Source organism: Bos grunniens, chromosome 25, assembly GCF_055505025.1.
Source record: "Bos grunniens cultivar Pamir isolate PY7600 chromosome 25, Bosgru_T2T1.0, whole genome shotgun sequence".
NCBI lineage: Eukaryota > Metazoa > Chordata > Mammalia > Artiodactyla > Bovidae > Bos > Bos grunniens.
Window position 1 is genome coordinate 10089671 of NC_141189.1, and position 24749 is coordinate 10114419.

Genomic DNA, 24749 nt, shown 5'->3' on the forward strand with positions numbered 1-24749 from the left:
TCCCTCAGTCTGAGCCTCCTCCTTTGGGGTGCAAACACAAGAGTGGACTGAGTCTTCAACCTTCTGACTTGTCTGGGAGTTGCTGGAGGAACTGATTTCTATCTTGCCTGACTCAGAGCACACGACTTAATTCAGAGCTGCAGTTCTGCGGGGAGACACCAGGGGGCAAAAGAGAGTTAAAAAGATTTGCGAGGTTCTAGAACAGACAGCTGGAGAAGGCAATGGCACCCCACTCCAGTACTCTTGCCTGGAAAATCCCAGGGACGGGGGAGCCTGGTGGGCTGCCGTCTACGGGGTCACACAGAGTCGGACACGACTGAAGTGACTTAGCAGAACAGACAGCGGGTCAGAGGTTGGTCTTCCCTGCCTGGAGCCAGTAAGCAAAAACGGGAGAGGTCTTGGACTCAGTGTTTTGCTAGGTCAAAGGGATGTGTCCAAACCATTTTTAGGATAATGCTGATGACATCTTAGAAGAAAACAACACACAAGTCTTGCCTGCAAATATTCTAAGATTTATAAATACAAAGGATAACATCCTTAACGTGCATGCATGCAAAGCGGCTTCAGTCTTGTCTGATTCTCTGAGACTCTATAGGCTGTAGCCCGCCAGGCTCCTCTGTCCATGATTCTCGAGGCAAGAGGACTGGAGTGGGTGGCCATTCCCTTTTCCAGAGGATCTTCCCCACCCAAGGATAGAACCCAGGTCTCCTGCACTGCAAGCAGATTCTTTTCCATGGGGCCACCATGATGACATCTTAGAAGAAAACAATATATAAGTCTTGCCTGTAAGATTTATGAATACAAAGGATAAAATCGTTAACACCTACAGTATTTTGCAAAATCCTTCTGTAAATCCGTCCTGGCATTGACAAAAGCACGTCCTTTCTCTGTTCCAATAACAAACACATCTGCTTCATACATAGCGATGCAGGCCACTTCCGCCTTGGACTTGGCCAGTTCTTTACACTGAAATGAAAAACAGAATGAAATGTTATCTACATGGGTGGATCCAAATTTCGTGGGGCCTGGGAGGTCTGCTTTAAGAAAAAACACAAAATTACAGAAAAACAAAATCTCTCTAGCTGATTTTCTCGTGGTCCAGGATCCAATCCAGGGTTGCACTTTCTTTTGCTGTCCTGTCTCTCCAGTCTCTTTCCATGTGGGACAGACAGATCTCCGTCTTTCTTTGTCTTGCACGAGACTGACATTTATGGAAGTGCAGCCCAGTTATTTTGGGTTTGTTCAATGCTCCCTCCTTCGACCAGGAAGCAGTACTGCTGCTTCTGAGTGCCTCCCACCAGGAAGCTCCAGAGGTCCCTCTGGCCCATCTCTGCCCATGTTCCTGTTGGTCACTTGATTAAGGAGGTGGCTGTCAAGTTTGTCCACTTTTATAAAGTTAGTGATTGTTCCTTGTTTAATCCATAAGTATCTTGTAATCAGATGCTTTGAGATTATGTAAGTTAGTCGTGTTCTACTCTTTGTGACCCCATGGACTGTAGCCCACCAGGCTCCTCTGTCCATGGAATTCTCAGGCAAAAATACTGGAGTGGGTAGCCATTCCTTTCTCCAGGGGGTCTTTCCCAACCCAGCAATCAAACCCAGGTCTCCTGCATGGCAGGCAGATTCTTTACCATCTGAGCCACCAGAGAAGCCCCTGAGGTTATGTAGATTTCCCCTCAAATTTTTACCCATTGGGTAAAGTTTATACTTCGGATGTAAATAGATGCATATAAATAGATTATTAATTGACCTTTGAATTTAAACAAGTATTTTCAAACAAGGTAACAGAAATGCCTGCATTAAATTTTCAGATCTGGAGAGCTTAGCTTAATATGATTCCATCCATAAAGTAGGAAAACAGTTCTTAATTATCTGACAAGCCCATCATTCTTTCTTAAAAAGGGTATGTGTACACAAATAGGATTTAACTCTGTAGCTGAATGTCTGACGTGTTGGCGAAGTGTTTCGTAATTCAGCAGTGATCCAACCAGATGACATTTTATAGAACTGCAAACCATCTCACCATGGACTCAAGAGCAGACACAAGGAAGGTCACTACCATTCTGCTCTCCGAGGACTCCTCGTGTGCAATGGGCGGCGTGGACACTGCTACTTGTGCCATAATCCCTAGGAGAGAGAAGTATTAAGAAAGTGAGTGGTAGAAATTGTGTCCTGCTCAACTCGTTTAGAACTGGGAGGGTCCTCACAGGTGACCTAGTGCAAACCTTCCTTTAAAGCTGGCACTTAAAACCAGTACATGGAGACTTCTCTGGTGATCCAGTGGTTAAGAATTCACCTTCCAATGCAGGGAACTGTGGTGTGATCCCTCGTCGGGGAACTAAAGGCCCCACAAGCCAAGGGGCAATTAAGTCTGCATGCTGCAACTAGAGAAGCCTGCTTGCCACAGTGAAGACCCAGAGCACCTCCCACTCCCCCCAAAAAAGGACAATATATGATCCACTTGTCATGTATGGATGTGAGAGTTGGACCACAAAGAAAGCTGAGCGGCGAAGAATTGATGCTTTTAACTGTGGTGTTGCAGAAGACTCTTGAGAGTCCCCTGAACTGCAAAGAGATCAAATCAATCCTAAAGGAAATCAACCCTGAATATTCATTGGAAGGACTGATGTTGAAGCTGAAGTTCCAATACTTTGGCCACCTGATGCAAAGAACTGACTCATTAGAAAAGACACTGATGCTGGGAAAGATTGAAGGCAGGAGGATAGGGGATGACAGAGGATGAGAGGGTTGGATGGCATCACTGACTCGATGGACATGAGTTTGAGCAAGCTCTGGGAGCTGATGATGGACAGGGAGGCCTGGTGCACTGCGGTCCATGGGGTCGCAAAGAGTTGGACACGACTGAGCGACTGAACAACAACAATATGATTTGCCTAAGACTGTGTATTTCCCACTAAACCTCGACATGTATTTCATTAAATGAAGTCGGGTATTACACTAGAGAGGCATGTTACCTATTTCCCAAGTGAGGAGGAGAGAAGGTAACGTCTCTTACTGATCCAGCGTTGTTTTGTCTGATTCCAGCATTGTGGTGACTGACACCACATTCCGGGCCACATACACAGAAAAAGGAGGGCAGTGGGTTTGTGTACTAGAGCCTGGAAGAGAAGAAAACCCCTTCCTTCCTCTCCTCTTAGGACTTCTCCTGCAATGAAAGCTCATGCTAGCTTTTGCTAAATTCTATACCAAGTGAGCATTAGAAAGCTTCTTTGAAAAATTTTCTGCAGCACCGTAAAAAGAGTTCTTTGAAATAGAGCACGCAGTGTATTAATATCTGTCATGTCCTGTCCCTGCAATAGCTAATTTAATTATATTTGTAAGCAAAAGATAAACAGATCAACATAACTATATGGGAGGAAGCCCAAAGGTCTATGGGCATGAAGCATGGCGGTCCTCTAAGACTATTCAGAAATATTTGCAAATGTTTCTTCCTGAATTGATTTCTTGACCACTTGAAGGTGTGTGGCCATGTGCCTTGTGTTGGCCGAGGACATCAGGGAAGTGGCATCACTTCCACGATGGGGATTCCACTGTACTCCCTCTTCCTCTGCAGTTTGATCTGTCAGGTTCCATGTGATCAGGTTCCAGAGAAAAACACAGATCAGACCCACAGCCAACTCACAAGAGACCTCCAGTGCAAACAAGGAATCAATCCTTGCTCCTTGAACGCACCCAAATCTGGTGGTTTTTTGACCATCGCTTACCCTGGCCAATCTGGATGGATAAACCATGCTGAAAAGGAACTCTAAAAATGTAACTACTCATCTATCTCGATTTTCTGAAGCCACCGGAGGATCCTTGAGGATCTCTTACATTAAAGTCAAAGCCTCCCTGAGAAAGAAAGTAGACTAGCACACACAGAGCCATTAGGATGCAAATTGTTAGAATTTGTTAGAATTAAAGCTTTTTTTTTTTTTAACAACTCTGCCTATTATGAAATAGAGCATAAGAATGTGACATCATACCGAGCAAGCGAGCTAAATCACTTCAGTCGTGTCCGACTCTTTGCGACCCTGTGGACTGCAGCCTGCCAAGCTCCTCGGTCCATGGGGATTCTCCAGGCAAGAATACTGGAGTGGGTTGCCGTGCCCTCCTCCAGGGGATCTTCCTGACCCAGGGATCGAACCCACAACTCTTATGTCTCCTGCATTGGCAGGCTGATTTTTTACCACTAGAGCCACCTGAGAAGCCCAAGAACATGAATTAACAGGCATGACCTGGGCATGAACAGGTGAGGAAATACACTTCAATTTGAAGTTTTTATTTATTTAAAAATTGATTTATGTACTAGGCATGCCACTTAGGCATGCTGGATCTTAGATCTTAGTTCCCTGACCAGGGATGGAACCTGTGCTCTCTGCAGTGGAAGTTTGGAGTCCTAACTACCAGACCATCGGGAAGTCCCAATTTGAATCTTTAAAACAATTATCTTAAAATCAAGCCTTTGACTCTCTTCTTGTTATTACACCGCATTTGAGAACAAACAGAAGTTGGTGACTATTGCTGGCCATCACAAGGACTCTGTTTCAGCAACAGAGCTGGAGTCAGAAAAAGCAGCAAACAGAATAACCTGGGAGAAATGGACGGATTCTTAGAAAAGTTCAATCTTCCAAGACTGAACCAGGAAGAAACAGAAATTATGAACAACTCCAATTACAAGCACTGAAGTTGAAGCTGTGATCAAAAATCTCCCCCAAAACAAAACCCCAGGACCAGATGGCTTCACAGGAGAATTCCATCAAACATTTAGAGAAGAGCTAATGCCTATCCTTATAAAACTCTTTCAAAAAATTGCAGAGGAAGCAACACTTCCAAACTCATTCTATGAGGCCACCATACCCTGATACCAAAGCCAGACAAAGACAACACAAAAAGAGAAAACTACAGGCCAATATCACTGATGAACATAGATGCAAAGATCCTCAACAAAACTTTAGCAAACAGAATTCCGCAACACATCAAAAAGCTCATACACCATGATCAAGTTGGGTTTATTCTAGGGATGCAAGGATTCTTCAATATATGCAAATCAATCAATGTGATACACCATATTAACAAATTGAAAGATAAAAACCATATGATATAAAAATAGATGCATAAAAAGCCTTTGACAAAAATTAGTACCCATTTATGATTAAAACGCTTAAAAAAATGGGCATAGAAGGAATCTACCTCAACATAGTAAAGGCCATATATGATAAGCCTACAGCAAACATTATTCTCAATGGTGAGAAACTGAAAGCATTCTCCCTAAGATCAGGAACAAGACAAGGGTGTCCACTTTCACCACTATTATTCAACATAGTTCTGAAAGTCCTAGCTACAGCAATTAGAGAAGAAAAAGTAATAAAAGGAATCCAGATCAGAAAAGAAGTAAAGCTCTCACTGTTTGCAGATGACATGATACTGTACATAGAAAACCCTAAAGACAGAAAATTACTAGAGCTATTCAGTGAATTTAGCAAAGTTTCAGGATACAAAATCAATGCACAGAAATCACTTGCATTTCTATATACTAACAATGAAAAGTCAGAAAGAGAAATTAAGGAATCAATCCCATTCACCACTGCAACAAAAAGAATTAAATATCTAGGAATAAACTTACCTAAGGAGACAAAAGAACTGTACACAGAAAATTATAAGACACTAATGAAAGAAATCAAAGATGACATAAACAGATGGAGAGATATTCCATGTTCCTGTGTAGGAAGAATCAATATTGTGAAAATGACTATACTACCAAGCGCAATCTACAGATTCAATGTGATCCCTATCAAATTACCAATGACATTTTCCACAGAACCAGAACAAAAAATTTAACAATTCATGTGGAAACACAAAAGACCCTGAATAGCCAAACCAGTCCTGAGAAAGAAGAATGGAGCTGAAGGAATCAACCTTCCTGACTTCAGATTATACTACAAAGCTACAATCATCAAGACAGTATGGTGCTGACACAAAAGCAGAAACATAGACCAATGGAACAAGATAGAAAGCCCAGAAATAAGCCCATGCCCCTATGGGTACCTTATTTTTTGACAAAGGAGGCAAGAATATACAATGGGGCAAAGACAGCCTCTTCAATAAATTGGTGCTGGGAAAACTGGACAGCTACATGTAAAACAATGATATTAGAACATTTCCTAACACCATACACAAAGATAAACTCAAAATGGATTAAAGACCTAAATGTAAGACCAGAAACTACTAAACTCTTAGAGGAAAACATAGGCAGAACACTCACTGACATAAATCAAAGCAAGATCCTCTATGACCCACCTCCTACAGTAACAGAAATAAAAACACAAGTAAACAAGCGGGACCTGATTAAACTTAAAAACTTTTAAACAGCAAAGGAAACTATAAGCAAGGTGAAAAGACAACCCTCAAAATGGGAGAAAATAATAGCAAATGAAACAACTGACAAAGAATTAATTTCCAAAATATACAAGCAGTTCATACAACTCAATACCGGAAAAACAAACAACCCAGTCAAAAAGTGGGAAAAAGACCTAAACAGACATTTCTCCAAAGACATACAGATGGCTAACAGACACATGAAAAGATACTCAACATCACTCATTGTTAGAGAAATGCAAATCAAAACTGCAATGAGATATCACCTCACACCAGTCAGAATGGCTGCTATCAAAAAGTCTACAAACAATAAATGCTGGAGAGGGTGTGGAGAAAAGGGAACCCTCTTGCACTGTTTGTGGGAATGTAAACTGATATTGCCACTATGGAAGATGATATGGAGATTCCTTAAGAAACTAGGAATAAAACCACCATATGACCCAGCAATCCCACTCCCAGGTATATACCCTGAGGAAACCAAAATCGAAAAAGACACATGTATCCCATTGTTCATTGCAGTACTATTTACAGTAGCTAGAACATGGAAGCAAACTAGATGTCCAGCAACAGATGAATGGATAAAGAAGTTGTGATATATATACACAATGGAATATTACTCAGCCACAAAAAGGAATGCCTTTGAGTCAGTTCTAATGAGGTGGATGAACCGAGAACCTATTATACAGCATGAAGTAAGTCAGAAAGAGAAAGATAAATACCATATTCTAACGCACATATACGGAATATAGAAAAATGGTACTTAAGAATTTGCTTACAGGGCAGCAGTGGAGAAACAGACATAGAGAATAGACTTATGGACATGGGGAGAGGGGAGGAGAGGGTAAGATGTATGGAAAGAGTCACATGGAAACTTACATTACCATGTGTAAAATAGATAGCCAATGGGAATTTGCTATATGGTTCAGGAAACTCAAACAGGGGCTCTGTATCAACCTAGAGGGGTGAGATGGGGAGGGAGGTTCAAAAGGGAGGGGATATGTGTATATCTATGGCTGATTCATGTTGAGGTTTGACAGAAAACAACAGAATTCTGTAAAGCAATTATCCTTCAATTTAAAAAAAAATTGAAAAAGAAAAAGCAGCAAGCAGCACCCAGCAGGCACTCGTGTTAAGTCTTAGAAACTCTTTCCTGTAGCGGCTAGATTCCATGATTATCACTTTGCACATCAGACCAAGGAAATGCGTATCACAAAGTATGAAGCCGCAAAGGCACGTTATGCTTCCCACTCACCAGAATGTTCACTTAGATTATGCTCCATCCTTATTACTTTGGGAGCTCAGAATACTTTCATTCAAAATTCGCATTTTGCCTACTATCCCAGACACAGAAAAAGGAGCAGACGCATTCTCAGGTCACAAACATGTTGATTTGTCCATGCAAAGCTAGAACCAGGGCAACTTTCTGGCTACTGCTGTTTCCACTTCTCACCTTCAATTGCCCTAGGTCTGCTGAGATGTCAGGGCTTCCTGGGTGGTGCTAGTGGTAAGAACCTGCCTGCCAATGTAGGAGATGTAAGAGACAGGAGTTTGAATACTGGGTTGGGAAGATCCCCTGGAGTGGGGCATGGCAACCCACTCCAGTATTCTTGCCTGGAGAATCCCCATGGACAGAGGAGCCTGGCAGGCTACAGTCCATTGGGTTCCAAAGAGTTGGACGTGACTGAAGTGAGTTGGCATGCATGTATGCATTGCTATGATATCAATCACATTCAGTGTGTGTTAAGAAATGGGGAAAGACAGGGTGGGACAAATTGAGAGTAGCAATGAGATATATACATTATCACATGTAAAACAGATAGCTAGTAGGAAGTTGCTATGTAACTCAGGAAGCTTAGCCTGGTGCTCTGCTGCGACCTAGAGGGGAGGGAGGGAGACTTCAGAGGGAGGGGATATATGTCTACACATGGTTGATTCACGTACAACAGGAACCAACACATTGTAAAGCAATTATCCTTCAATTTAAAAATTTTTACAAAAATAATGGGAGGGATGCCATCCTAACAGCCTGTGGGGAAGCCACAGGAGACGAGAGCTCCCGCTTCATTAACAGAACTTCTCGGGACCATCTCAGTACTCTTTGATGGGAAGAACCCTGGAGGCGGTGGAGTCCAGTTGGGCTCCATGGGGAAGGCAGATTCTGCCTGGGGCTTTCTGCTCTCTAGAAATGGCTGCATCTGGGTCACTTCCCTGAGAGCCCTTAGTCAACAGGGCGTGTGGAACAGTCCCTGCACCCCTAACCCCTGACTGCGTCCGCTCCTCCGCCCTTTGCGAGAAAGAAACTGTCATCGCACCACCGCATTAACTGCGACCGCGCGAGGATACACCAGGCCGGGTGGTGACACGAGCTTCCAGAGCACGAGGCCTGATGGGCGGGCCCTCCCAGAGCCAGGAGCAGGAAAGCCAGGTTAGGGCGCTCCAGACCACCAACCAGCTCCGAGACCCCGGTGGGCTGCCCTCCGCCGCCTCCTCTCTGATCAGACACCCAATTACTCACCTCCCAGGAAGGGTCTTTTCACCTCTCACCTTTTATGAGCCCCCTCGCCTTAAAATCAAGGGAACCACACATTTATAGGAGTCTATGAATATGTAATGTTCAGAACAGGGAAATCTACAGAGATGGAAGTAGACTGCGGGTTGCTTAGGGCTGGGAGGTGGGTAGATAAATGGTACAGGGTTTCTTTTCAGGAGTGATGAAACTATTCTAAAATTGTCTGTGGTTACGATTGCCCAACCATATGCATATATTAAAAGCCACTGAACTGTATACTTTAAATGGGTGAATTTTATTTCAAAAAAAGAAAGGGGGGTGGTTTCAGGGGTTACAACTTGGTGCTTTCACTGCCGGGTCGGGGGGTTCAATCCCTGGTCAGGAAACTAAGCTCCCACAAGCCCAGCTGTGGGCCCAACAACAAGGACAAAAAGCTATTAAGAAATCAAATGGCAGGACTTCCCTGGTGGTCCAGTGGCTAAGGCTCCACCCTTCCACTTCAAGGAAGGGGCTCGGGTGGGTCCCTGTAGGGGCAATAAGTCCTACATGCCGTGCAGTGTGGCCAAAAAACTAAAAAATTAGAAAGAAAATCAAAGGAAATCAAAGAGAGGTTGGATGGCAACAAAGGAAATTAACACTCCCCAAACATACACCACATGCCAGTGCTTTTCTGATCATCTGATTTGCTACCCGCACACTGTCTAAGGTCCCATGCTAATGCACAGGATGATTCGTGGAGCAACAGGGGCTGGGAATGCAGTGGAGGAGCGGATGGCAAACCAAGGAGCTCAGGGAGCTTAGAAAAAGGATCTCCAAAGGCAGGAGCCCCACGATTAGAGAGACCACATGTCCTCGGCTGGGACAGAACTCATGTAACCTGCCTTGTAGGTAAGTCATTAATAGTCCTCCCTTCTTTCCCTGGTGGCTCAGACAGTAAAGTGTCTGCCTGCAGTGCGGGAGACCCAGGTTTGATTCCTGGGTCGGGAAGATCCCCTGGAGAAGGAAATGGCAACCCACTCCAGTATTCTTGTCTGGAAAATTCCATGGACGGAGGAGCCTGGCTGGCTACAGTCCATGGGGTCACAAAGAGTTGGACACGACTGAGCCACTTCACTTCACTTCACTTCTCTCTCTCAAGCGCCTGGAAGATGCATTGTAACATGTGGGTGGTTTGTGAAACAAAAAAATCACTTGAACATGAAGTCATGTATCCTTAAAAAAAATTTTTGTTGTGGTGGTTTTGGCCAAGGCGTGGCTTGTAGGATCTTAGTTTGCTGAGTGTGTGTGTCTGTGTGCCCTGTTGCTCAGTTGTATTTGACTCCTTTTGGCCCCATGGACTGTAGCCCGCCAGGCTCCTCTGTCCATGGGATTCTCCAGGCAAGAGTACTGGAGTGGGTTGCCATGCCAGGGGATCTTCCCGATCCATGGATCGAACCCGGGTCCTCCACAGTAAAAGTGCCGACTCCTAACCACTGGACCTCCAGGGAATTCTCCTTAAAAATATTTTTAGAAATTGAAGTACACTTTGCAAAAAGTTTAACCTTGTCTAATGTATGGTTCTGTACATTTTTAGCAAATATAAAGTTACGTAGCCACCACTGAAATCATGGTGTGAACTGCTCCATCATACCCCAGATTCCTCCATGCCTCTTTGTCAGCTACCCCACCCCAACCTCTGGCCAGAACTGATCTGTCTTCTGTCCCCATAGTTTTGCTTATTCCTGAATATCACATAAATGGAATCCTATACTGTGCTGGGGCTGTATCAGTAATTTGTTCTTTGTGTTACTGAATATTCCACTGTAGGGATGAAACACAGTTAAATTAACCCTTTTGCCATTTACAGAACTTTTGGGCTGTCTGAAGTTTTTTGATGACTATGAATAAAACCATAAATTAAAAGACGCTTGCTCCTTGGAAAAAAAGTTATGACCAACCTAGACAGCATATTAAAAAGCAGAGACATTAGTTTGCCAACAAAGGTCCATCTAGTCAAAGCTATGGTTTTTCCAGTAGACATGTATGGATGTGAGAGTTGGACTATAAAGAAAGCTGAGCACCGAAGAATTGATGCTTTTGAGCTGTGGTGTTGGAGAAGATTCTTGAGAGTCCCTTGAGACAGCAAGGAGCTCCAACCAGTCCATCCTAAAGGAAATCAGTCCTGAATATTCATTGGAAGGACTGATGCTGAAGCTGAAACTCCAAAACTTTGGCCACCTGAGGCAAAGAACTGACTCACTGGAAAAGAGCCTGATGTTGATTGAAGGTGGGAGGAGAAGGGGATGACAGAGGATGAGATGGTTGAATGGCATCACTGACTCAACGGACATGAGTTTGAGTAAACTCTGGGAGTTGGCGATGGTCAGGGAGGCCTGGCGTGCTCCAGTTCATGGGGTCACAAAGAGTCAGACATGACTGAGCAACTGAACTGGTGAATAAAACCACTATTGTGTCAACCTAAGGTTTCATTTCTCTTGCGTAAAGACCTAAGAGTGGGATTGCTGGGTCATATATCTTGAGGTTTTTTTGGTTTGTTTTTTTTAGCTTCAAAAGAAGTGAAACTGTTTTCCAAACTGGTTGTACCATTTTGTATTCCTACCACTTATGGTGTTGTTTGGGTGCTAGGTCGTGTCTGACTCTTTTTGACCCCATGGACTGCAGCAGGCCAGGCTCCCCTGTCCTGCACTATCTCCCGGAGCTTGCTCAAATTCATGACCATTGAGTCAGTAATGCTACCTCACCATCTCATCCTCTGCCACCCTCTTCTTCTTTTGCCTTTAATCCTTCCCAGCATCAGGATCTTTTCCAATTCCTACCACTAATATATGAGAAGATAGTGAAAGGAAAGTCGATCAGTCGTGACTGACTCTTTGTGACCCCGTGGCCTATACAGTCCATGGAATTCTCTAGGCCAGAATACAAGAGCAGGTAGCCTTTCCCTTCTCCAGGGGATCTTCCCAACCCAGGGATCGAACCCAGGTCTCCCGCATCGCAGGCAGATTCTTTACCAGCTGAGTCATAAGGGAAGCACACAAATACTGGAGCAGGTAGCCTTTCCCTTCTCCAGGAGATCTTCTCGACCCAGGAATCGAACCAAGGTCTCCTGCACTGCAGGCGGATTCTTTACCAACTGAGCTACCAGGGAAGCCCTATGAGAATATATCCCTACCACTAATATGTGAGAATTCCAGTTGCTCTGCATCCTTGTCAACATGCAGTATTGTCAACTTAAAAAAAAATTCTTTTTCACAATTTTAATAGGTGGGTAGTAATATCACTTTGCAGTTTTAGTTGGCAATTTCCTAATGATTAAAAATGCTAGGCATCTTTTCATGTGCTTTTCTGCCATCCATATAGCTTATTTAGTGGAATGTCTTGTTCAGATCTTTTGTCCATTTTGAAACTAGATTGTGGTTATTATTATTGAGTTTATAGATTCTTTATATTTTCTGGATACAAATCTTTTATGTGTGATGGGCAAATATTGGGCTGGCCAAAAAGTTCATTCAGGTTTTTCTATAAGATGGTATGGAAAATCTAAATGAACTTTTTGGGCCAACCCAATATTTCCTATACTGGGAAATGTAGCAACCCAATGTTTTGCTATAGGGAACAGTACACAGAGATAACTGATAAAACTTTATGATGTTTATCAGTAACCTAAGGATGATGTGGCCAGATAACTTTATCTCAAATGGTTCAGAAAAAATAAAACTTCTTTGTATTTACACTTGCAATTTTTCTGTAAGTTTGATACTGTTTCAAATTTCTAAAAATTATTTTTTAAGCTTACATCAAATATACACACATTTCTGTTTCTTAAAATTGTACAGTCAATGGGTTTTATAATTCCTTTAATAAGTATTTAGACTGTATCATCAAGAATTCAGATTAAACTACTTCATGGGAAAGGCCCAACTTGAAATAATTTTTACTTGTGCAAAATCCATCTATTGGCAAAGACAGAATTTCACTTCTATTTTTTCTCTATATTTTTACACATCGCCTGCATTACTTGGTTGAAATATTAAAATCTCTTTCCCATTGTAAGTTATAGAAATCTCACAAGGATTTTTAAATCAGCTTTTAAATATATCGAACATTGGTCAACTTTTATCTTGCTGTTGATGTTTAGTCGCTAAGTCGTGTCTGACTCTTTGCAACCCCCTGGACTGTAGCCCACCAGGCTCCTCTCTCTGTCCATGGAATTCTCCAGGCAAGAATACTGGAGTGGGTAGCCATTCCTTTCTCCAGAAGATCTTCCTGACTCAGGGATTAAACCTGCGTCTCCTCCGTTGCAGGCAGATTCTTTACCGTCTGAGGCATTATTTAAAACTGTGATGAAGAAGCTGATAGTCTTTATTATTATTAATATTATTTTCGATGTGAATCATTTTGAAAGTCTTTACTGAGTTTGTTTACAATACTGCTTCTGTTTTATGTTTTGGTTTTTTGGCTGCCCTCCCCCACCAGGGATCAAACCCAGACCTCCTACACTGGAAGTTGAAGTGTCAACCATTAGACTGCCAGGGAAGTCCAAAGAAACTGATATTCTTGACTATCATCTTTCTGAGTCAATTAATTCGAATACTGCTTAAAAATAAGACTATATCTTGTTTGGCAGAGTTGTGTCTTACAATGCAAGTAGGTACACCGAAAGGCAAATTCAAGTACGGTCAACACCATCGGAGGAAGCAATGAACACCTTTCCCAAAGGGAACACTTTTCTTCTACGATTTCTTTAATTGTTTAGGAGAGAGGCTTTTCTAACTCTTAATCTGCATGTGCAACCTTGCCGACACTGCACACTTTTTCGGGTAAGTGGTTCTGAAATGCGTCAGCCACCCTTGGCAGGCTCTGCCTTGTCTATCACCAGTCCATCCCCTCTCTGGTGGTGGTTTCCCTTTTGTCTTAGAATTTTGCCATTGACAGATATGTCGTTAGAGTTCACGTCTTCCAGCCACAACTTTAATACTTTTCAGCCTCTCTCAAGCCTTCTCTTGGCTGGTCACTTAGCAACGACCGGAGCCCTCAATGCCACAGTTTGGTGACTCTCCTGTCGATGGCATGAATTCTGGATTCATCGTGACCTTGCTGTGATCTCTTGCTAAGTCCCTCAGAGCCAGTTTTCCCTGCAGTGTTGACATGGATCATTGTTGCCACCATTAATTATCCAATGATGTAGTGAGGGGCCATAATGTATGAAAAATACACATTTTAAAATAATATAATCAGACTTGATGTTGTGAGATGCTCACACTGACAGCTACCAGAGATGAGCCCACTTAAAGGACTGGCGTATTCCAGGCTCTTATTTTACGCTCGCATCCAATCTGTAATTACACCACAAAAATCTCTGAGAGGACTGTGATGCCAAAAGTTTAACAGAGAATAAAATAATAGGCAGAATGAAACTAGTTGGAACTCAAAAAAGATCTTATCAGTGGGCATCAATGGTAGTAATTTAAAAAAATGAATGTTTTGTAATTTAATTTTTTTTGTAATTTAATTTTAAAAATGAATGTTTTGTAATTATCGCCTACTTGCACCCTTTACTTAACAACAAATGGAGGCAGGAACTTTGTCTTTTATACTTTATGCTTTAGAACACATCATGCGTTAATAGCACATCAAAACTAATGAACCATGATTAGCTAATTTTGTGGTTTCTCACCTTGAGAACACTGAGGAAAAAAAAAGAAATCACTGCATTCTAATAAAGTAAAAGTCCTAGACAATGAGAGCTAGTACCACGGAGTTCAAGCCCCCAAAGCCAATATAGTGGTTGAAATTCAAAGCACTGGGAATGTTCATTTAGATCACAGATTTTACACTGTGCTTAACTTTTTGCCTTTTTAAAACTGGAGATGTACACTAAAACAACTCTCAAATCTCTTAGCTCTCCCAGAAGCCTTTGAAGACTTTCCTTTTCAATGTTATGTTTTACTAATGAAAAACGAACATCAAAACCAGACTGCCTCCTATTTTGGCAAATAGTTGTACTGGAACACAGCCACACTCACTGGTTTATGTCTTGTCCACTGACTGTTTTTCCGCAAAGGCAGGGTTGCAGGTGACAGAGACCACGTGCCCTCAGAGCTGGAAATATTTATTATCTGACCCCTTGCAAAAAAAAGTTTGCCCATCCCTGTTCTAGATTTCATTTCTACCACTTATAATTTTCATCATTTGGAATAGCATCCACTCCATTTATCAAAACTCTGAAATCCTGAAACAGACGTCTGCTTTGCTTTTTAAGCTGTTTCCAGATTTTTCTTTTCAAAGGTTAATTTTTTCAGGTCCCTGAGGCCTTGATTGTATTTAGCAAGTTCCTAAAGTGCCACCTTCTCCTGGGTCTACAGTAAACGGAAACTGCAAACCCAAGTGTACCTATTCACCATTCAACAGCAATGTACTGAAGTGGTCAAGAGGTACAAACTCCCAGTTATAAAATCAGTAAGTTCTGAGGATGTAACAGACAGCTTGGTGACAATAGTTAATAATGCGTGCACGTGTGCTCAGTCGTGTCTGACTCTTTGAGACCCCATGGACTGTAGCCTGCCACGTTCCTCTGTCCATGCGATTTCCCAGGCAAGAATCCAGGAGTGGATTGCCATTTCCTTCCACAGAGGATCTGCCTGACCCAAAGATCGAACGCACATCTCCTGCATCAGCAGGTGAATTCTTTACCACTGAGCCACCTGGGAAGCCCATAGCGAACAATACTGTACTGTATTTTGAAAGTGGCTGAGAGAATCGATCTTACCACAAGATAAAAAAATTGTAAGTATGTGATGTGATGGATGTTCACCAGTCATTTCACAATATATACATATGTCAAATCACTATGTTGTACTCCTGAAACTAATAGAAAGTTATATGTCAATTATATCTCAATCTGGGGAAAATATTCTAAAAAAAAGAATAATAACAAATTTCAAGACAACAAGGACTCTTCTGGAAGGATCAAGGAGTACGGAAAAGAACTAGAAATATAACATATTTTCAATGACAAAAAAATGAAAAAAAAAAAACAACCAAACTAGTTAAAATTAAATGCTTAACAAATAGTCAAGTGCTTCAGCTTAGCCGAACACATGCTTGAAAGTTTTTAAAATGTAATGCACACCAGCTGTATGAAAACATATACTGCTGACAGGAAGGACAGGGGGAAACAAAAGTGAATAAAATCCACACCCTGTGCTCTGGAGTGAGACACAGCAGCAAAGACACAGCAGAATAGCAGGTGATAAAGGCAAAATGGGAGCCAGATGCCCCTGAGTCTCCTCCTCTAGGCTGCTGAGTCAACAATGTCCGGGATGACAATGAAAGCACGTGAGCAAGTTCTAAAGCCTGAGAAAAAGCAAAGAGACCATCCAGGCTGCAGGTGTGGGCAAAGACCCAGAGCTCTGGGCAGCAAACCCTAGGGCTAAATAACAGGAAGGCAGGAAGAACAGGGACCCACTGCAAATGGACTGACACCTGCGGCTGCCTGGTGCCAAGCCCTGTGTCCTCTGAAGGCAAGGTGGCCGGTCACGCAGACCAAACCTTCCTCTCCAAATGTAAGAAGGGAGAAGAACCTGCTCAGTTCTTCACTTGGAGCTGTGAGCAATACCCAGTTTCCCAATTCCCAATCTTGTATCTACATATCTGCAGCAGGAAACTAAAAGGTGACATTTTTGGCCCAGCAATTCCACTCCTTGGCAGGTACTCAAGAGTTGAAAACAAACGTCCACACACACACAAACGTGAACATGGCTGTTCACTGCAATATTCATAATAGCCAAACCGTGGAAAAAATTTAAAAAATTCATCATTTGACAGAAAATGAAAATGTGGTATACCCATACAATGGATTATTAGTCAGCCATAAGAAGGAATGAATGAATGAAGCCAGATCCCAAAGGTCCTTTGATGATTCTGTGCTTAGGAATAATCTGGAACAAGAACTATTTGGAATATCAGAGACATAGGGACAGAATGAATATTGGCAGTGTCCACGGCTGGGGTGGGAAAGGGGAACGACTGTCTTAATGGATCCGGCATTTCTTTTGGGGGTGATGAAAATGTAAGGTCCGTCTAGTCAAGGCTATGGTTTTTCCTGTGGTCATGTATGGATGTGAGAGTTGGACTATGAAGAAAGCTGAGCACTGAAGAATTAATGTTTTTGAACTGTGGTGTTGGAGAAGACCCTTGAGAGTCCCTTGGACTGCAAGGAGATCCAACCAGTCCATTCTAAAGGAGATCAGTCCTGGGTGTTCACTGGAAGGACTGATGCTGAGGCTGAAACTCCAATACTTTGGCCACCTCATGCGAAGAGTTGACTCATTGGAAAAGACCCTGATGCTGGGAGGGACTGGGGGCAGGAGGAGAAGGGGATGACAGAGGATGAGATGGCTGGATGGCATCCCCACTCGATGGACATGAGTTTGGGTAAACTCCAGGATTTGGTGATGGACAGGGAGGCCTGGCATGCTGCGATTCATGGGGTCCCAAAGAGTCGGACACGGCTGAGCGACTGAACTGAACTGAAATGTTCTGCAATTAGTGGTGATGGCTGCATAACTGTGAATGAACAATAATCACTTAACTATACGGGGCTTTCCAGGTGGTGCTAGTGGTCAAGAACCCGCCTAGGAGGCCAAGAGCCATGGGTTCGATCCCTGGGTCAGGCAGATCTCCTGGAGATGGCAACCCACTCCAGTATTCTTGCCTGGGAAATCCCACGGACAGCGAAGCCTGGCGGGCTGCACTGGGTCGTTGAGTCGACACGACTGAAGCGATTTAGCACCTTACACACACTAAACTACACACTTTTAAAGGTGAATTTCATGGAGTGTCAATAAAGCTGCTATTAAACATCAAGCCTTGGGTTTTAAGGACGGGGAAAACAGCCCTCCAAGGCTTTTTTCTCCTTTACGTCTAAATCATAACCGTGATGGAGTGTAGTTCAGGACCAGAGACTCTTCTTCCGGCCTCTGGATTGGTTTTCTGCTCACAAGCCGGCCGCGGGTGACCAACCCACTGACCACACCCACGACAAAACCCACGTCGCGCGGCACTCGTCAACGCGCGCGACAGGAGGCAAGGGATCGGGACGCCTCCGCCGGGGAGCTGGACGCAGTTACCAGGCAACAGCGGCTAACCTGCCCCCACCACCTAACCAATCACGCACTTCCACACGCAGCGCATGCGTACGACCGCCGGAGCGTGACCTCCGGCACATCAGGCCCTAGCGTCCAGACCGGCAAGCACCCGCCCCCACCGCCACCGCTCAGCCAATCAGAAGGGAGAGGGATGCGCGTTCCGTGCGTGCGACCGTTGCCCCCGTGCCTGGGCTTCCCCGCCCCACCCCCACTCCTTGGGCCCTGCCCGCCGGGAACCGGTTCGGGAGGCCCGTCGGGCCGCCTGAGGAGGGGGCGCTCGCAGCGCGCGCCTGGGCGGGTAGCTTCCCCAGGCTTCCCCTCCGCCAGGTCTTCGGGACGAGAAAGTTCCAAGCAAAGCACCCGCTCTTAATGGCGGCTGCGGCGGGGGCGGGATACGCACCTGAGGTCCCCGCCGGCGGGCAGCGCCCGGCCGGCCGCGGGGTCTGAGGGCTGGGCCACCTGGAAGTGCCTGGGGCCGAGTGCGGTCTGCAGCGACCGTCTGGAGGCGAGGGCTCGACGTTGTGGGCGGCGGCCGGAGCCCTGCTCTCCACTATCCCTCCTTTTTCTTTCTTTCTTTTCCTTTTTTTTTTTTTTTGGCTTCCTGGAAGGCAGCCTGGACTCGTGTGTCCGCAGCGCCCCAAGTGGGAGTTGCCGTTTCCGGTGCCGTGGAATCCACTTCAGCTGCACATTGAGTTTGTTGGAAGTCCCTTAGTCCCGCGCTGTTCAAGGCCAGACGTGCTTGTCCATCTGTCTTTGTGGAGTGTCCGCACGTGTCGCCCCCCCCCCCCCCCCCGTCGACCCCGACACCGCCTCCAAACGTGGACGTCCTTTCTTGCTCTTATTTAATTTTACACTTGTTCGCATGATTGCAGTTGGTAGCTTTAAGCGGTGAGGTCACAGCTCCGGTGACCTGTGAATCTGCCTTAAAGCCATTGAGTTACATTGTAATACTGTTAACAGTTGTGTCCTGACCTTTTGATGGGACCCAGTGACATTACTGGACTTCCCTGGTGGCTCAGAGATTAAAGCGTCTGCCTGCAATTCCGGAGACATGGGTTCGAAACCTGGGTTGGGAAGATCCCCTGGAGGAGGAAATGGCAACCCACTCCAGTATTCTTGGTTGGAGAAACTTATGGACGGAGGAGCCTGGTGGGCTACAGTCCACGGGGTCTTAAGAGTCGGACACGACTGAGTGACCTCACTCACTCACTCAATGACATTACTGAGGAGTCGAGAGCTGTCCTCCTGATGGTGCTGGTTCTCCAGCAAATAGTCAAGCATTGCTTTAGTGCTGTTTAATCAAAGTCCGTTACATTTTTATTTTAAATATGTCAAAAGGAGAGTTGCTGCTGTTGTCAGTCGCTAAGTCGTGTCCGACTCTTAAGACCCCACGGACTGCAAAAGAATAGGGTAATAGAAACCTTTTACCCGTTGCTCAGATTTACGTAGCATGCCTTATTTTAAAGGACTGCTACTGCTAAGTCACTTCAGTCGTGTCCGACTCTGTGGGACCCCACTCCAGTACTCTTGCCTGCAAAATCCCACGGACGGAGGAGCCTGGTAGGCTGCAGTCCATGGGGTCTCTAAGAGTTGGACACGACTGAGCGACTTCACTTTCACTTTTCACTTTCATGCATTGGAGAAGGAAATGGCAATCCACTCCAGTGTTGTTGCCTGGAGAATCCCAGGGATGAGGGATCCTCATGGGCTGCCATATATGGGGTCGCACAGAGTTGGACACGACTGAAGCGACTTAGCAGCAGCAGCAGCAGCAGCAACAAGTGTATTGAGCATTACTTTACTAGTGTGTGAGATGAGTGCAATTGTGGGGTGGTTTGAGCATTCTTTGGCATTGCCTTTAGGATTGGAATGAAAACTGACCTTTTCCAGTCCTGTGGCCACGGCTGAGTTTTCCAAATTTGCTGGCATATTGAGTGCAGCACTTTCACAGCATCATCTTTCAGGATTTGAAATAGTGAACCATGAACTTCCAGATGTTCAAGCTGGTTTTAGAAAAGGCAGAGGAACCAGAGATCAAATTGCCAACATCCGCTGGATCATAGTAAAAGCAAGAGAGTTCCAGAAAAAACATGTATTTCTGCTTTATCGACAATGCCAAAGCCTTTGACTGTGTGGATCACAATAAACTGGAAAATTCTGAAAGAGATGGGAATAGCAGACCACCTGACCTGCCTCTTGAGAAACCTATATGTAGGTCAGGAAGCAACAGTTAGAACTGGACGTGGAACAACAGACTGGTTCCAAATAGGAGAAGGAATACGTCAAGGCTGTGTATTGTCACCCTACTTATTTAACTTATATGCAGAGTACATCATGAGAAATGCTGGGCTGGAAGAAGCATAAGCTGGAATCAAGATTGCGGGGAGAAATATCAATAACCTCAGATATGCAGATGACACTACCCTTATGGCCGAAAGTGAAGAGGAACTAAAAAGCCTCTTGATGAAAGTGAAAAGAGGAGAGTGAAAAAGTTGGCTTAAAGCTCAACATTCAGAAAACGAAGATCATGGCATCTGGTCCCATCACTTCATGGGAAATAGATGGGGAAACAGTGGAAACAGAGTCAGACTTTATTTTTCTGGGCTCCAAAATCACTGCAGATGGTGATTGCAGCCATGAAATTAAAAGACGCTTACTCCTTGGAAGGAAAGTTATGACCAATGTGATAGCATATTAAAAAGCAGAGACATTACTTTGCCAACAGAGGTCCGTCTAGTCAAGGCTGTGGTTTTTCCTGTGGTCATGTATGGATGTGAGAGTTGGACTGTGAAGAAAGCTGAGCACTGAAGAATTGATGCTTTTGAACTGTGGTGTTGGAGAAGACTCTTGAGAGTCCCTTGGACTGCAAGGAAATCCAACCAATCCGTCCTAAAGGAGGAGACCAGTCCTGGGTGTTCATTGGAAAGACTGATGCTGAGGCTGAAACTCCAGTACTTTGGCCACCTCATGCGAAGAGTTGACTCATTGGAAAAGACGCTGATGCTGGGAGGGATTGGGGGCAGGAGGAAAAGGGGACGACAGAGGATGAGATGGCTGGATGGCATCACCGATTCGATGCACATGAGTTTGAGTAGACTCCGGGAGTTGGTGATGGACAGGGAGGCCTGGCGTGCTGCGATTAGCTGAGCTGGTACCTGCTTTATGATATTTTTAAAAGCGATGTTTGAAAATCCTCGTGGTATGTTGAGTCTTCATTATTCAGAAGAGTCATGGCCTGTAAAGTCTTAGCAAACAGGATTCTGCCAGCCTCTTCACATTTTTGCTGCTACTGCTGCTGCTAAGTCACTTCAGTCGTGTCTGACTCTGTATGACCCCATAGATGGCAGCCCACCAGGCTCCCCAGTCCCTGGGATTCTCCAGGCAAAAACACTGGAGTGGATTGCCATTTCCTTCTCCAATGCATGAAAGTGAAAAGTGAAAGTGAAGTCGCTCAGTCGTGTCCAACTCTTAGCGACCTCATGGACTGCAGCCTACCAGGCTCCTCCGTCCATGGGATTTTCCAGGCAAGAGTACTGGAGTGGGTGCCATCTCCTTGTCCGCCCATACATCCTAACCCACCCCAATTGTGTATTCTTTGAAAGCTGGGATCTGTTCACGTCTCTCCCCCATTCACATTGTCTGTGGCTCCGTATCACCTGTAAAGTCCCAGTTTCCTTCCATGTTCCTACTGTTCCTTTTCTTTTTTGGCTACCCCATGAGGCATGCAGGATCTTAGCTCCCTGAGAGAGAGTGACACTATTAAACATAACTTTGTTTTTTGTGTGTGTCTATTTAAAGACACCGTATTTCATGTATTTTGTAGATTCATTACTTGAACTCAACAGTGTTGTGAAGGAAGGAAGCTTAGCTAACACAAAGTGTTTTCTACCTAATGCTCATTGCTGTCTTCAGTGCTTACAGTTTGAGGACCATTTTAAATAGCAAAGTCATAAAAAAAAAAAAACAGAAAATGTGGAAAGTGTGGCATTAAATAGACCAGGAAAATGACACATTTACAGTGTAAGACCTGGTGCTGCCCTATTCTACCTCAGCCTGGAACGGGTGTGGCAGACAAAACAACTTCCCAAATCTGGAGCTAGTGAATAATAATGATTGATTTAAAACTTAACCTGTATATCAAGAGCTTCAGGCTTCCCTGGTGGCTCAGTGATAAAGAATCTGCCTGCAATACAGGAGATGTGGGTTTAGTCCCTGGATTGGGAAGATCCCCTGGAAAAGGAAATGGCAACCTGCTCCAGTACTCTTGCTTGGAGAATTCCATGGACAGAGGAGCCTGGCGGGCTACAGTCCATGGGGTGGCAAAATAGTCAGGCATGACTTAGTGACTCAACAACAACAATATGTAGAAAAGAAATGGAAATTTAGCTAAAATAAATAAGACATTTGTTTTAAAATTATTGTTTATTTAATCTTTATCTCATTATTTAAATAATTTCCTTGTATATTTCATAAACTTCATATTAGTATCAGTTCAGTCACTCAGTCGTGTCTGACTCTTTGTGACCCCATGAACTGCAGCACACCAGGCCTCCCTGTCCATCACCAACTCCCGGAGTCCACCGAAACCCATGTCCATTGAGTCAGTGATGCCATCCAAGCATCTCATCCTCTGTCGTCCCCTTCTCCTCCTGCCCTCAATCTTTGCCAGCATCACGATCTTTTCAGATGAGTCAGCTCTTTGCATCAGGTAGCCAAAGTATTGGAGTTTCAGCCTCAACATCAGTCCTTCCAATGAACACCCAGGACTGATCTCCTTTAGGATGGACTGGTTGGATCTCCTTGCAGTCTAAGGAACTCTCAAGAGTCTTCTCTAACACCACAGTTCAAAAGCATCAGTTCTTTGGCTCTCAGCTTTCTTTGTAGTTCAACTCTCACATCCATACATGACTACTGGAAAAACCATAGCCTTGACTAGATGGACCTTTGTTGACAAAGTAATGTCTCTGCTTTTTAATATGCTGTCTAGGTTGATCATAACTTTCATATGCAAATAACTTGTATATATTTTCTCATGCTTACCAATTTTTCCCATAGGGATGCATAATCAAAATAATTTGAAGACTAATGCCCTAAAAAGTTGAAAGTACCCTTTTCTTAGAAAATTGAAAGAAGAATTTATCCCCAAGTAGTGAGCTGAATTCATCAAGCAGATGGCTGAAACCAATGGAAATATTAAAGTATACCACATTTATGTGACACGGGAAGACTCAAGATTGTAAAAATGCCATTTCTTCTAGTTAATTTCTCTAAATTAGCTCATGAATTTAATGCAACTCCAATAAAAAAAATCCCAGTGGGATTTTTTTAATGCAACTTGGCAAGATGATTTTAAAATTTATATGAGAGTAAATGTTATGAATAGCAAAGGCAATTTTGTAAAAGAACAAAGAAGAGGGATTTGATTGAATAAAAGAACATATTGTAAAACTGTAGCAGGTGAAACATTGTCATGTTAGTTGAGAATAAATCAGTAGAAACAAAAATTGAGTTCAGAAGTTGACCAGTGTATAAGGAGATTTATCATATGTTATAAATGGCATTTCAGATCTTCAGATAAAGTCTGTTAATAGCCAATAATTTGGGGACAGTGAGATATCTGTTTGAAAGAAGAATTATACAGTCTGGTCTCACACCACTCATAAAAATCAACTCAATACAAGTGTTACATTAAGAGCTTTACAAATATTACATAATATCCTTATTTTCTTGGGTAGTACTTTTCCTAAACAAGACATAGAAAGCAAAAGCTCGAAATGATAAATTTAGTAAAACTAACTATAAGAGAATGAAATTGTATAGGACAAAAGACACCATAAATTAAAAAAATAAAAATTTTCAACACATTTCAACACATAACAATTTCTATGTTATATATCAATCATTTCTATAAATTGGTAAGACAAACAACCCAATAGAAATGTCTCCAAGAATATGAATAGACGATTCTCTGTAAAGGAAAAGCACGAAATGCTAGTAAGTGTGTTTAAACCTTCTAGAGATTACAGAAATAAAAAGTGAATCAGTAATGAAATGTGCTTTAGGTATTAGATTGACAAAAAATTGAAAAGTTTGTATCCAGGTGTTGAGTGTATGGAAAAATGAATCTACCCATATTCTATTGAAGCACAACTTTTGGAAATTGAAATCATTTATTAAATTTTCCAAATGAGTATTTTCTGTGACCCAGCAGTTTTGTTTTTCGGTATTTACCCTGGTTGGGGAGGTTGCGTGTATGTGCTCAGTCACGTGACTATTTGCCACCCCATGGACTGTAGCCAACCAGGTTCCTCTGTCCATGGAATTTTCCAGGCAAGAATACTATAGTAGGTTGCCATTTCCTCCTCTAGGGGATCTTCCCAAGCCACGGATAGAACCCTCATCTCCTACATTGCAGGATTCTTTACCTCTTGAACCACTGGGGCTTCCCATCTACCCAAGAGATACCCTCAAATAAATGCAAAAGGAACATATACAAGAATATTCACTATAATAGAAAAAACTGGAAACAACTCGAATGTCCATCAGAAGAATGGTTAAATAAGATGTAGTTCACTTACACTGATATCCAAGAGTGGAAAAGAATGGGGTAAATCCAAACACATTGTTGTGAAAGTATTTCCAATATAGTTTTGAGTGAGAAAATGAAGTTGAAGCATGAAATACATATTATCTAATTTTAAAAAAACACACATGTA

The 24749-nt window shown here is 43.4% G+C and overlaps 1 protein-coding gene across 10 annotated transcripts in view; it reads right to left on the bottom strand.

Annotated features, from left to right (window-relative positions):
* LOC147345009 (general transcription factor II-I repeat domain-containing protein 2) overlaps positions 1–18611 on the bottom strand; it is a 46720-nt gene extending 28109 nt beyond the window's left edge. For 9 of the 10 annotated variants that reach the window (XM_086374631.1, XM_086374634.1, XM_086374628.1 and 6 more), the window contains exons 1-3: positions 18434–18611; positions 2024–2127; positions 828–966 (exon numbers count right to left, since the gene is read on the bottom strand). In XM_086374631.1, coding sequence (XP_086230757.1) covers positions 828–966; positions 2024–2122 — 238 coding nt within the window. In that variant the 5' untranslated portion in view covers positions 2123–2127; positions 18434–18611. The remainder of the gene's footprint in view (positions 1–827; positions 967–2023; positions 2128–18433) is intronic. The other variant, XM_086374633.1, reaches the window with a different exon arrangement.
* Positions 18612–24749: the final 6138 nt, after the last annotated feature.